This window comes from Vipera berus (assembly GCF_964194415.1).
Source record: "Vipera berus genome assembly, chromosome: 6".
NCBI classification, from domain to species: Eukaryota; Metazoa; Chordata; class Lepidosauria; order Squamata; family Viperidae; genus Vipera; species Vipera berus.
The window spans coordinates 57,003,528-57,017,571 of record NC_138208.1 but is presented as its reverse complement, the minus strand read 5'-3'; the positions used below and the strand labels follow the sequence as shown (position 1 = coordinate 57,017,571).

At 35.6% G+C, this 14,044-nt stretch overlaps 2 protein-coding genes across 6 annotated transcripts in view; one reads left to right on the top strand and one right to left on the bottom strand.

The window, feature by feature from the left end:
* The window catches only part of ANKS1B (ankyrin repeat and sterile alpha motif domain containing 1B), a gene marked incomplete at its 5' end in the record, with an annotated part of 314,200 nt that extends 308,897 nt beyond the window's left edge, over nt 1-5,303 (top strand). The window contains 2 exons of the mRNA XM_081331696.1: nt 3,387-3,554; nt 5,139-5,303. Coding sequence (XP_081187822.1) covers nt 3,387-3,554; nt 5,139-5,249 — 279 coding nt within the window. The 3' untranslated portion in view covers nt 5,250-5,303. The remainder of the gene's footprint in view (nt 1-3,386; nt 3,555-5,138) is intronic.
* A 7,534-nt stretch (nt 5,304-12,837) lies between these two features.
* Nucleotides 12,838-14,044, bottom strand: part of APAF1 (apoptotic peptidase activating factor 1) — a 70,910-nt gene continuing 69,703 nt past the window's right edge. For all 5 annotated transcript variants that reach the window (XM_081331194.1, XM_081331197.1, XM_081331195.1 and 2 more), the window contains one exon: nt 12,838-13,704. In XM_081331194.1, coding sequence (XP_081187320.1) covers nt 13,558-13,704 — 147 coding nt within the window. In that variant the 3' untranslated portion in view covers nt 12,838-13,557. The remainder of the gene's footprint in view (nt 13,705-14,044) is intronic.

Below are 14,044 nucleotides of genomic sequence, written 5' to 3'. Positions count from 1 at the left end.
CAATTGTTCCTTAAATGCTGATAAAATGTGAATTTTAATCTTTGCAATAGTACTGTTTATCACTGGCTGTCAAATAATTTTTGAGTTAAAATGCTGGCTTTTTATTAGTATTCCTGTGTTCTGTGAGCAAATTTTCAACTTGAAAAATAGTTTTCTTAATACTGCACTTACCAATCTGATTCAAAGCATATAAGCTATCGTTTCAGATGTATTTCTGCTGTAAAAATTCCAGCCTTATAAAGCAGACATTTATTTGGAATTAAATTCCAACAGCAAAATAAACCATTGACTGTTAGGCTATAGATAGATCTTTATATATATACATGACCACGGAGACGTCCTCGGACAAACGCTGGCTCTTCAGCTTTGAAACAGAGATGAGCACCGGCCCCTAGAGTCACAAACGACTAGCATGCATGTGCGGGGGAACCTTTACCTTTTATATATGTGTGTGTGTGTGTGTGTTTGTTTGTTTGTGTGTGTATATTTATATTTATTTAGAATTAAATTCCAACAGCAAAATAAACCATTGACTGTTAGGCTATAGATAGATCTTCATATATATATATAAAGGTAAAGGTTCCCCCATACATACGTGCTAGTCGTTTCCAACTCTAGGGGCCGGTGCTCATCTCCGTTTCAAAGCTGAAGAGCCAGCGTTTGTCTGAGGACATCTCTGTGGTCATGTGGCCGGCATGACTAGACGCCAAAGGTGCACGGAACGCTGTTACCTTCTCACCGTAGTAGTCCCTATTTTTCTACTTGCATTTTTACGTGCTTTCGAACTGCTAGGTTGGCAGAAGCTGGGACGAGTAACAGGTGCTCATTCTGCTACGCGGCACTCGGGATTCGACCCACCAAACTGCCGATCTCGATCTTCTGATCGACAAGCTCAGCGTTCTAACCCACTGAGCCACTGCGTTCCCCCCCCTCTCTCTGTCTCTGTCTCTGTCTCTCTCTCTCTATCTATATCTATCTATATCTATATAGAGAGAGATATAAGATTTAGAAGCTTATAGAATGTCAGCTTGAAATATGTATTGTAAAATGATTTCTGTTATGGTTCCCCCAACGTTATATTGTAGTCTGGCTTCCCCACTGAATTTTAGTTTACTCTTCACTCAGAGGCTGCTGTAGAACATTCTAACTCAGTAATCAGTACATAAATATAAATATGTCAAAGAATATTTTAAGTAGTATGCTGCCAGAATGGATAAGCACATTCCAACAAACCATATGTAATCCAACAGAATAAGCTTCATAATTGCCTGAATAAAAATGCCAACAAAATATATACAAATATATAACAACTACACCAATATTTGTAAACCTTATCTATCACAACTTACTGAGAATGAAATACAAATTCCATTTAATAATGTACAATTTTATAATCACTAGAAAAATAAATATTACAAAACTAGTAGACAAGTTTGCTGTTGCATAGTTTCTTCTTAAAAATCTATGTCAAATATACCAAAATAAGCAGTCTGGATGATTAAGGTTCAAGAATCTTATTGTGGGGAACAAGTAACAATATGTGGGAAAGACTTGGGAGACTGGGCAAAGAGATGCTGCCAAAGGAGCAACCAGATAAGAGACAGCACAGCCCGCAGCTGGAGAGTGGATGTAACAAGAGGCTTAGAATAGACCCTCCCTAGTTTCTTGTGCTGTAAAAGAGACCAGGGGAGGGAGGAAGAATTGTATTTTCAGACTTGCAAGATTCTTACAATGTAGCTTTACAATAAAGTAGAATTTGCTCACCTGGTTGTGATTCCTGTCTGGTTTACCTCACAAAGACAAGAGGAAAGTTATTGATTTAGCAGATAAATAAGCAAACCTAAATTTTAATGTATAGTTTTAGTAACTAATCTATGGAGTCTGCTTGTTTCATTCCTTGATGTTAATGATTGGATAGTGATAAATGATAAATTGTAAAATCAGTTGCTGAATCCTATTTTAAGATTAATTCAATTTACAAAAATATCTTTAATATCTTCAAAAGTTTCATTTGGAATTATTACTGGCTTAGAAATAAATAATGAAGGCTTCAAGAAAGAAGATCTCCCATTTCATGGCCAGTGTGAGATCAACATTTATGAATGTGTTTACTAGTATTAATTTTAAGACTGTGCTGAAACAGGCGAATGTGCAGTTATTATCTGTGTAAAGGATTACAAGTTATTCTGTTATTGTCTGGATTTCAGTGTGGATTCTGATGTTTTATGTTAAGCAGTGACCTATAAAAATGAACACATGGTGATTTCAGTTGACATGACAAAGTAAAATAGATTGTGTAAGCTCACAGTACTGTTCTTAAATAATACTAAGTATAAATAAACAAAAAGATGAGTTTCTCTTCCCTTTTTACTTACAAAAAATTAGGCAATTAACTGCCATTAACTGGTAATAGAGGATGCTATTAAAATTAAAGAGGTAACTGGGAAGAGGTAATTAAACTGGGAAGAAATGAGAGAAACCGTGTTTACACTTCAGCTCTTCCCCTCACTTTCTCTCCATCTAGTTTTGTTCTGTTTCCTTTTTCCTTCCCTTCCCTTCCTTTCCCTTCCCTTCCCTTCCCAGTGCAATTTTCCCTTCCCCCTCCATTGTGTCCTTATCCCTTTGTCTTTACAGTTTCTGCTGGAAGAAAGAAGGGGAATATGTGGTGTATACTCGTGAGTTTCTGAACATGACAGTATTAATTTTATAAATGGGATAGTTAATTTTAAAGAAAATAAATTTGTTGGTTACCTACTTTTACAGTGTAGCTGTAGCTACAGTGTAGCTTCTGGCATACATGTATATGCATATACAGTACCTGTATATGTGTATACAGTACCTGTATATGCATATAATCATGGCACATAGACACACATTCATATTGATGGCAAGAGTGTTCTCCAGGATTGCTTTCAGGTAGAATTGGCAATTCTATCTTGAAAAGATGGGGGAGCTGGACATTGCACAGAATGGTTATGTTTCTAATTTTTCCCCATGTATGCTTCATGGGGGAGGGTGCATTTTGAATTCAGGCTCCTCTTCCTTCCAGGTAAATACAGTATTATTTGCAGAATTCTGTGTATTCAGTACGTCCTACACCCGTTATCTTCCTACAAATAGCAGATATGCATGTATGATTGAATGAATATTTACATTTGAATGTTCAGCTTATTGTAGGTGAGGAAAGAAATTATGTTGTCTCTATAATTTTCTGTGTCAGTAGCAGAAAATGTCAGTAGCAGAAAATGATAAGACAACACTGATGTGCAAAAAAGCAATTAATATAGCCTTTTCACAATTAGTCAAAACTACCCTACATTTAGGATAGTCTTTTAAAGTTATATTCATATTAATCAGCTTAATCCCGCTGTTTGTTGCTATTCCAGAATTTAGCCTATGAAATAATTCTCACATTGGGACAGGCATTTGAAGTAGCTTATCAACTGGCACTTCAAGCTCGAAAAGGAGGCCATTCTTCAACACTCCCTGAAAGCTTTGATAATAAACCTACCAAGCCAATCCCAAAACCACGTGTTAGCATCCGAAAATCTGTGGTGAGTAAGAAGCATAATCCATATAGAAGGAACTTAATAACCTGTGATAAATGCTGTTGGTCTGAACTGTGCTTGTAAATTATAAATTGTAAATTTTAGTCCAAATATGCTGAGAGATATATGTATATTTACTGTAACTAGCTAAAATTTAATTTTACAATTTCAGAAATTTGATATGCAAGGCATTCTTGAAGGTAATTCTAACCATACTACTGTAAAATCTTCAATAAACAATAATTATATCCAGTATAAGATTATGCCTCAATATATCTGCTATTGCTTGCTTCAAAATTCAATAAGTAAAAGAAAGGTACTTCTAGATATTATTGAATTCCATCCCCATAGCCATATTTTTCAGGGTTATTATGACTGAAGGGGTAAAATGAGAGAGGCACGAACAAGCTCATAGAAGTATCCATCATCATCCTGTGGATTGGCGAGAAATACAAAAGAACTGACAAAAAATTAACTTCTCAAATGTTATTATAAAAATCAAATTGTCCAGAAATTACTGCCTAATATTTACTAGGTATTAGTATCACTTATACACATTTTGTAACATATTTATTGTGAGTGATATACAATAATACACATTACATCAGTGATAAAAAGATAAAAATCAAACAAAATGAAAATCAGAATAACTACAAATAAAATCTGGAGTAGCAGGAGATGATATAGTTGGCAGTACTCTGATCAGGTTGGTATCTCCACATATGAAGGTTAAAACTGTACGTATGAGTGGTTTTTCAAGCCTTACTCTCCAACTCTACAGGCCTATGTTGTGGGAATAACATGAAGGATGATTCCTAGTAAACCTGGAAATCTTTACCTGGCGAAAAGGCAGAAGGACAGCTATATAAATGTTTGATTCAATGTATTAAACACTCCATATGATTGGAAACAAGAATTCAAATTCCATCTCCATCATAAATTTATAGGCGTGTTGGGAAACCCCTGTCTCCTTTTAGCAGGCTAGGTATCCCTCTTTTCATATCAAAATCCAGGAAGACCAAAAATGTGATATTAAGTTTATTATGTGGTCACTCCAACAAATATTGGAGTGACCAGGAAAATTTGCCAACAATGAATTTTAAGTATGTTACACTCCTATGCATGCATTACAAGCCAGAGGAGGAACACTATTCACTATTCATGTTGCATATGCACCTCTTTCAAATTGCTGGAGATGTATATGCTTGGCCCTCCAGATTGTCTGCAGCTGTTTGTCATATTGACTAATAGATGTACTTTGAATATATGTATGTAGAGTAATTTCAAAGGCAAAAAAGAATGTGAATCTTGAAGTCTGATCTTTTTAAATCTGTAAGCTTCACATGGTGTATCATGGTGTAAGGTTATACTACAATTTCAGATTTAGTGTAATGTGTTTCATTCCAGCAACACAATTTTGTGAGGAGAGTGAAAATTAACAAACAGTAGGCAAAAAACTGGATCATCAGTAGGTAAAAAAACACTATATGGTACAACCATGTAATGTGTCATATTGAGAAACTTTAAACATAGTTTTAAAATTTTGTAATTTAAATAGATAAAGCATTCCTGTGTTTATTTGTTTCAAAGCAGATAGATCCTACTGAACAAAAGACTCTTACCAATCTACCATGGATTGTAGAACCAGGACAAGAAGCTAAAAGAGGAATTAATACCAAGTATGAAACCACGATTTTCTGATAATGAACTGTTCATCATTTCTTGTTGTGCCTTGCACTCAAAGCAGTCACAGCACAGCCTTTCCATGATAAGCAACTCTTCAATCTAACAGAGAGGAAGACTGCACTGAGTGGCCTTGAAACTAGCAAAAACATAAATATATATAAATAAATATATATATAAATATAAAGGCTGCTGGTCATTTCTGGTGATTGTTCTTCCTGCAGCGTTGACAGAAGAATGACATGGGATGAAGACTTTTCATAGAGCCCCCAAGAGGAGTGGGAGATAGTTTTCGTGCACGCAATTTTCTTAGGACTTTGCCACAGTGCTTTCTTTGATTTCATATTTTAATGTTCTACTTTTACAAAGGTCTCTAACATTAATGCTGCTTAGTAATACAATGTTCAGTTATAGTTGGGTTTCTTATTTGGCAAATTGAACATTGAAATAGACCCAGATTATTTAATACAATATTTGAGAAATTATGAAAATCCTATATAATTTTTGTTTAATATGTTTAAAAATTAATAGCAAGTTATTAATTTCCTTCATTTGTTAGTTGCTGTTTTTGTAAACTACATGCCATTTAATCATCTGGAAAAAAGAGGTTCTATATAGCAGTGTGATAAGATTGATTAATGGTTTTAAGAAGAGGAATTAATAATAATGCATGAAAATGCACCTTGTATTAAATATTTTTGTGTGACAGAGGAAAAATTATATGAAAAAAGTGTGAATATTTATGATAAAGAAAATCATTAACTATGAAGAGAATTTGGGTTTAATTTGAAGTAAAACTGCTGCTGTACTGTGTGCAACAGTGGTAACAGTGGTGTCATCTATAAACTGGATGCTTTGTACTTTGGAAGAGTAAAATAAAAGCTGTCCAGCAATTGCACTAAGGTACATGCAACTGTACACAGTTTTTCAAGTCATTATAGCCATTTAAGCTTATCAATGTTTCAAAGATGGTTTTAACCCAACTGGAATTTTTATTAAATTTTCTGTCGCAGCTGATTTTAATGAAAAAGTTCAATTTAAAAGATTTTTTTCCTAAATAAAGTTTAGAAAAAATCCAAAGTAATACATTGTTTCCACAAAATAACCTGTTGAGCACTGGCTTAACATGGAATTTAATGAAATTTGCTTACAGTTTTGTTTTCAAGTATTTTAATTTTTAATGTCTTCGTGGAGTATTTGTACAATAACATTTATGTATATTTCAGTGGAACTGAATAAATTACAGTAAAAATATTGATCATAGGCAAAAAACAGCATTTTAAATGTATATTCTATCCAGTCAAATTGTGAGTCATTTTGGACATCATTATAGAGATATTTATGAATAGTGTGGTTGACTTCAATGTTTTTTATTATTCTTTCATATCTAACTGAAAATTCAGTTACACTCAATGGAATTTTTAGCAAAATTGATAATGAAACTCGATTTAAAACTGAAAATTGTATATGGTTTAGTAGTTGATCCTAATCATAGCACTGGATGACAAAAGAACCTTTTAATACAATATACTTGAACTGATTAGTTCCTTGTATATATTTTGCCTATCATTGTTGATATGTATGTAGTAGGCTGATATTAAACATTGAAAATAGTACCCAAAGGAACATTGTATAGGAACAAGCAAATAGTAGCCTCACTGCAACAAATTCTTCTCTGTAAATATGCTTGGGCTTCCAGTTATAAATTTTGTAATTTTGGTCATTATTTATATCCTTTAAAAGCACACAAAATAAATTGAAGTTGTACAGTCAGCACTGGCTTTTTCACAATTTAGTAAGGATAATATTAAACAGCAGGTATTCTGAAATGACAAGGAATATGGAAAATATAATAGTCTAATAGCCAGTGTAATCTATAATTCATATTGTCTACTTTTAGTGCAATATGATAAAAAAAACTAACAGTAAAAAGAGGCTTTTGTTTTTAGGAATTCTGTTTAGTACAACACAGTGGATGGAGAGAAGTTAAAATGGAAGAAGGAATAAAGCTAGAATATGGGCCTATATAATATTTCTTTGGTTCGCTTAGTTCATGAAAAATACAGATTTGTGAATATCTTTCAAATACAGGTAGTCCTCATCCTATGACTGTTCGTTCAGCAGCAATTCAAAGAACAGTGCTGAACAAATGGTTACAACTAGTTCTTGGCATTCCATCTGTCCCAGCATCCATGGGAGTCACATGATCATGATCCGGGAAATTGGCATTTGGTTTGCACTTATAACCCATAATCAAGAGTGCCTTTTGTCACTTTCCTTGCCAGCTTCCCCACAAACTTAATTGCGAAACCGACAGGAAAGGTTGCATGTTGCAGGGTAAGCTTGCTCCACCTGTGCACCCAGTCCATCGGGGCTTCTGCCATGCCAGCCACAGCTGTTTTCAAAGGGACACTCACAGAAAACACATTGTGGTAACCTAGATGAGTAGCAATGATAGTATAGGTCATTGTTTTGAGATCCTCCCACTCTAGGTGGGTGTTGAGACCATCACAAGGCTTAATCAAGGAAGCAAGAATTATACAATAATGTAAGTACTGTATAAAGTATAAGGGACGCGGTGGCTCAGTGGGTTAGGACGCTGAGCTTGTCGATCAGAAGGTCGGCAGTTTGGCGGGTCGAATCCCGAGTGCCGCGTAACAGAGTGAGCACCTGTTACTCGTCCCAGCTTCTGCCAACCTAGCAGTTCGAAAGCACGTAAAAATGCAAGTAGAAAAATAGGGACCACTATGGTGGGAAGGTAACAGCGTTCCATGCGCCTTTGGCGTCTAGTCATGCCGGCCACATGACCACGGAGATGTCCTCGGACAAGCGCTGGCTTTTCGGCTTTGAAACGGAGATGAGCACCGGCCCCTAGAGTCAGAAACGACTAGCAAGCACGTGCGGGGGAACCTTTACCTTTTTTACTGTATAAAGTACAGGATCTTGGAAACATCAATAGAACATTCAGCCCTCATTTATTAGCATTTATTAATATTGCAGAAGAGTGCTCTGATCCACAATTCTCACAGATGGTCCAGAAAGATACTGGAGCTGTAGTACTGAAGTCTGACAACATTACTCTCATCCAAGTTTCAACAAAGGTCATCAACCAGGAGAGCCTATGCCGTTTCAGTCACATACCCATGCTTGAGTCCAGATTGAAAATGGGCCAGATAATCTGTTTCTTCCACAATGCTTTCAATCTGATTTTCCAGGATCCTGTTATTACTCTTCCAGCAAAACAGAAAACTGGCAACAGTGTCAGAAATACAAAAGGAGGCGTAATAACCCATTTCACAGATATCGACTATCCTCCAGATCTAGATAGAGATGTCTTTTCCAGATCGCATAAGAGTCAAGAGGGACAGGAAGCAAGCCCGTAGCAAAGATATACTTCAAAGCATCCTTTTTTTACTTCACAGGCTAAAAGAAGTCTCAAATATAATGTCTAGTATTCACCACATCACATCAAACCTTGCCCCTATAGAGTCAAGACACTGATGGATTTGAATATTATGTCATATAAACTGGTCATAGTAGCCTGGCAGGGATCTATATGCTAAATCCTTCCAAAAAGAAAGTTGGCAATGGTAGACTTGGCCAACAGCCCACAAACACATCTCAGCCTTTTTTCTTCTGTCCCAACTTGGTTAAGCTGTGCAATAGTTCTTACTGTATCTGTTGGACCCACCTAGGTTGAGGAGATGTTGGAGGTCATGCTCTCTGGTTCCCCATTCATTCCCCTATACACTCCAAACTACAAAATAGTGAGGAAATGATGATAATAATAATAATTAATAATAATAATAATAATATAATAATAATAATAATAATAATAATAATAATAATAATAATAATAATAATAATAATAATAATGAAGTTGGAAGGGACCTTGGAGGTCATCTAGTACAACCCCCTGCTCAGGCAGGAAGCCCTACACCATTTCAGACAAATGGCTGTCCAGTCACTTCTTAAAAACTTCCAGTGTTGGAGCATTCACACCTTCTGGAGGCAGGTTGTTCCACTGGTTAATTGTTCTAACTGTCAGGAAGTTTCCCCTTAGTTCTAGGTTGCTTCTCTCCTTGATTAGTTTCCATCCGTTGTTTCTTGTCCTGCCTTCAGGTGCTTTGGAGAATAGCTTGATTCCCTCTTCTTTGTGGCAGTCCCTGAGATATTGGAAAACTGCTACCATATCACCCCTCACCCTTCTCTTCATTAAACTGGACATACCCAATTCCAGCAACCGTTCCTTATATGTTTTAGCCCCCAGTCCCCTAATCATCTTTGTTGCTCTTCTCTGTACTCTTTCTAGAGTCTCAACATCTTTTTTACATCGTGGTGACCAAAGCTGGATGCAGTATTCCACGTGTGGCCTTACCAAGGCATTGTAAAGTATTAATACTTCACGTGATCTTGATTCTATCCCTCTGTTAATGCAGCCTAGCACTGTGTTGGCTTTTTTGTAGCTGCAGCACACTGCTGGCTCATATTTAAGTGATTGTCCACTAGGACTCCAAGATCCCTCTCACAGTCACTACTATTGAGCAAGGTACCACCTATGCTATAACTGTGCATTTGGTTTTTCCTATCTAAATGTAGAACCTTACTTTTTTCACCATTTGTTAGATAGCGCCCAGTCTTCAAGTCTGTCCAGATCCTCCTGTATCCTAAGCCTATCTTCTGGAGTGTTGGCTATTCCTGCCAGCTTGATGTCATCTGCAAATTTGATGAGTTCCCCATCTATCCCCTTGTCTAAATCGTTGATGATGTTTAAGAGCACTGGGCCCAGAACAGAGCCCTGGGACACCCCACTACACACTTCCCTCCATGTAGATGCAGTTCCATTGAGGACCACACGCTGAGTACAGCCAGTCAGCCAGCTACGAATCCATCTGGTGGTGATGCTGTCTAACCCACATTTTTCTATCTTATCAAGTAGTAGGTTGTGATCTACTTTATCAAATGCCTTACTGAAGTCCAAGTAAATTATATCTACAGCATTCCTCTGGTCCACTAATTTTGTCACTTGGTCAAAGAATGCAGCAAGATTTGTCTGGCATGATCTGTTTTTGACAAACCCATGTTGGCTTTTAGTAATGACTTTGCCTCTAGGGGCTCACTGATTCGTTGTTTGATTATCTTTTCCAGAATCTTCCCAAGTATTAAGGTCAGGCTGATAGGTCTGTAATTTCCTGGGTCCATTTTTTTCCCTTTTTTGAAGATGGGAACTACATCAGCTCTTTTCCAGTCCTCTGGTAGTTCCCCAGTACTCCAGGATCTTTGAAAAATATAGTTCAGTGGTTCCGGGATCACATCTGCCAGTTCCTTGAGAACCTTGGGGTGTAATCCATCTGGTCCTAGTGATTTGAACTCGTCTAGGCTGAACAGGTGCTCACTTACCATTTTCTTGCCTATCTTAACTTGTGTTTCTATTCTGTTTTTTATGGCACTGTGATAGGTTGGACTGTTGTTCCCTTTGTGTAAAGACAGATGCAAAGAACGAGTTAAATAGTTCTGCTTTCTCCCTGTTGCTTGTCACCTTCTTGCCACTTTCCCTCACTAATGGACCAATCATTTAACTTTTTTCTTGTTTTTCACATGTTGAAAGCTTTTTTTGTTATTTTTGACTTTGGTCGCAAGCCTTAGTTCATTTTGAGCCTTAGCTTTCCTCACTTCATCTTTGTAGGCACGGGCTATTTGCTGATATTCTGCCTTAGTTAGGTGCCCCTCTTTCCACTTTTTATACCTGTCCTTTTTATCTTTCCATTTATCAGAAGTTCTTTATGTAGCCATGCTGGTTTCTTTTGAGAGCTGTTATTTTTCTTCTTTGTTGGTATTGTGCTAGACTGGGCTTTTATTATCTCACTTTTCAAAATTTCCCAAGCTTCTTGAGTTGTTTTCCCCTTTAGGATTCTCATCCATGGAATTCTTCCCAAGGTCTCTCTAAGTTTATTGAAATTAGCTCTTTTAAAGACCAAGACACTAGTTTGGCTGTGTTCTATTGCTTGTGCCTCCAGAATGTTGAATTCCAATATTGCATGATCACTTCCCCCCAAGGTTCCTGTGGCTTCAACACCTTCTATCATTTCATCTCTGTTAGTGAGGATTAGATCCAATATAGCTAATCCCCTAGTTCCCTTCTCTACTTTTTGGGAGACAAAGTTGTCTGCTAAGTTTGTCAGGAATCTGTTTGATCTTCCATTTGGTGCAGAGTTTGTTTCCCAGTTAATGTCAGGGTAATTAAAGTACCCCATTACTATTGTGGAATAGTATGATGGAAAGATGTAGGTTAGAAAAGCTGCTGGGAAGGAGGGTAACATTTGAACCGTTTCACATATTCTTAGTTGCATATCTGCATTTTACTTCAATTAAGCATCCTAAAACATAAATAGATCTTCCAATGCAGGCATTCCCTCTTCTTTCAGTAGCATTTCTCAGCTCTCCCAATTAAAAGGAACCTCACCATAACCATATCCTTCCCTAATACTTATCTAATGTAAAATGCTAGGAATCTTTTTAATAAAATGTTACAGCGATTTCTTACTGTTCCTATTAAAAGTTGCCTTTCCTGTTAAAATAAATGATTATAGGTATTAGATCTGCAATCCTTACAAATGCTTTCATGAGCAATGAATATGGGAAACTCATGAGCCAAGACTTTTTCTTGTAATCCAGAGTTTCTAACATTACCTGGCTGGTTTCTATTAAGATGATATACTTTACTAGAATTTTAGAACAATTTAATTTACTAGAATCTTTTATCTAAATTTACTAGAATTTAGTTCAATGGATGCAAATTATGATCTATAGCAGTCCAATATATGTTTGTGCCCTGTAGGAAATAAAATGTTGCTAAGCTGTATAGTTGACAGTTCTTTAAGACAAATGCAATATCTTCTACATCTGATACTCCACATATACACATACATTTCAAGTAACAGCACATGGTGGAATTGTCCATATTTTAGCAGAATCCAGAAGCTTGTTCCAGCTCCTATGGTACTCAGTCAGATCTACTATCAGATATTTTTATGTTTGGAAGGAACATTTTATTCTTGGCCAACCAGTTTCAAAGACCTGATATCTGCAAATGACTCAAAGTCAGTTTGGGCATTAATATCTAAGACTCTTAAAATATTGCCTTGGTCTGATGTCCAACTGAAAGTAGGTATTGTGTTGATAAGTCAAATTGCTAAATGACTTTACAAGTTTATGCTCCACGTGATGGAGGAAATGTGCCTATTTGTTCTTCAAGGCATTTTTTTGGTAGCCTTTGGGAAAATGAGCTAAAAGGAGAGATAACTAGAAATCTGGCAGGAGTTTCTAATCTTGTCTATTAGCACAACAGCAATTGCATGAGTCCCCCCTCTTCACTTTCCATGTTATTTGTATTTGTCTGTATGCATATGAACCCAAAGAGAACTATTTAATTATCAATTTTGTATTCTATGCATACCTAATTAGGAGCAAGTTCTATTAAACTGCCTCTGAATTAGCATTAAAGGACAATAAACACTGTAAAAATATGTCATCTAGAGATATCAACAAGAACATTTTAGTAGATAAGTTTTACTTAAATATTCATAGACACAAAAGAAATACAGGGTAGAAAAAAATCAAATATACTTTATTTTTTAAAAGGAAACAGATAAGAAAAATGCAAAGTAATCTTAATCATACATTATCTTTAAAAGTGAAATATTCTTCCCAATACATTTTTTTATTTGTAGTTTTAACACAATTAGCTGTCAGTGACAGTTCATTCTGATTCAAAATGGAATACATAAGCCAACATCCAAACTTTTGGAGAAAATTTAGCTTTATAAAAATGTATCGTGTTTTTAAGCAAAGAGCAAGACAGAAACATGTGCTCTTATATTATTATCTTTGAAACAGAACAGTACTAGTAGGCACTTTATGCCACGGATATTTTCAATTATTCACATTGTGTATCAAGACAACACCTGTAAATCCAAAAGCTTCAAGACAAAATTACACATAGAAAAAAAAAACCCTTAAACTAAACCTTGAAGTGGCAAATGTGCTTATGATTTAGAAACATTTGTTATTAGATCCATGACTACATTATCACATATTGCTCTTTTCGCTGATCAAAGTTGTGTAATTATTTTCAGTGCTACTTTCAAGAGCAAAACCTATTAAAGTATTTAATTATTTTAAAAATGTGCTGATTTGGAGGAAATTACAAATGTATAATGTATAGTAAAAACAAAATCACAGTTTCATGAAAGTTAGAAAAAAAATAAGGAAAGAATTCGTTTCTGGCTCAAAATATCATAAATACAAAAGTGATTACAACTTAAATTTATTCCATAATCCGTAGCACATAAAGAATGCCTAGATTATCCAGTGTCACACATACTTTGAAATCAGGGGACACGTGCAATGATTTGAGATTTGTTCCATTTGTGTAGAATGTTTGTAAAGGTTGTCTAGTATCCACATTCCACCACTAAAAGGAAGAGAAAATATATTTGTAATTAAGAAAAATAAAAATCTGACAATAACCTACTATAAATATACATAACCAAATGTAGCATACTCGCTGTGCTACACACTTGAAGAGTACAGTATTCATAAGGCTCAAATTTCAGAACACAAAGATTTATATTAACTACACAAATGTAGATTTCAAAATTTACCCTAAATCATGATGTATTTTCTTGAAATTTGCTTCCTATATTACAATTAAAATAGAATACGAAAATTGTAGTTATCGCGTAAGCTTCTAAATTAAAGATACATACACAAGAGATGTTTATTTTTTCCCTAATTTGATCATATATTACAAA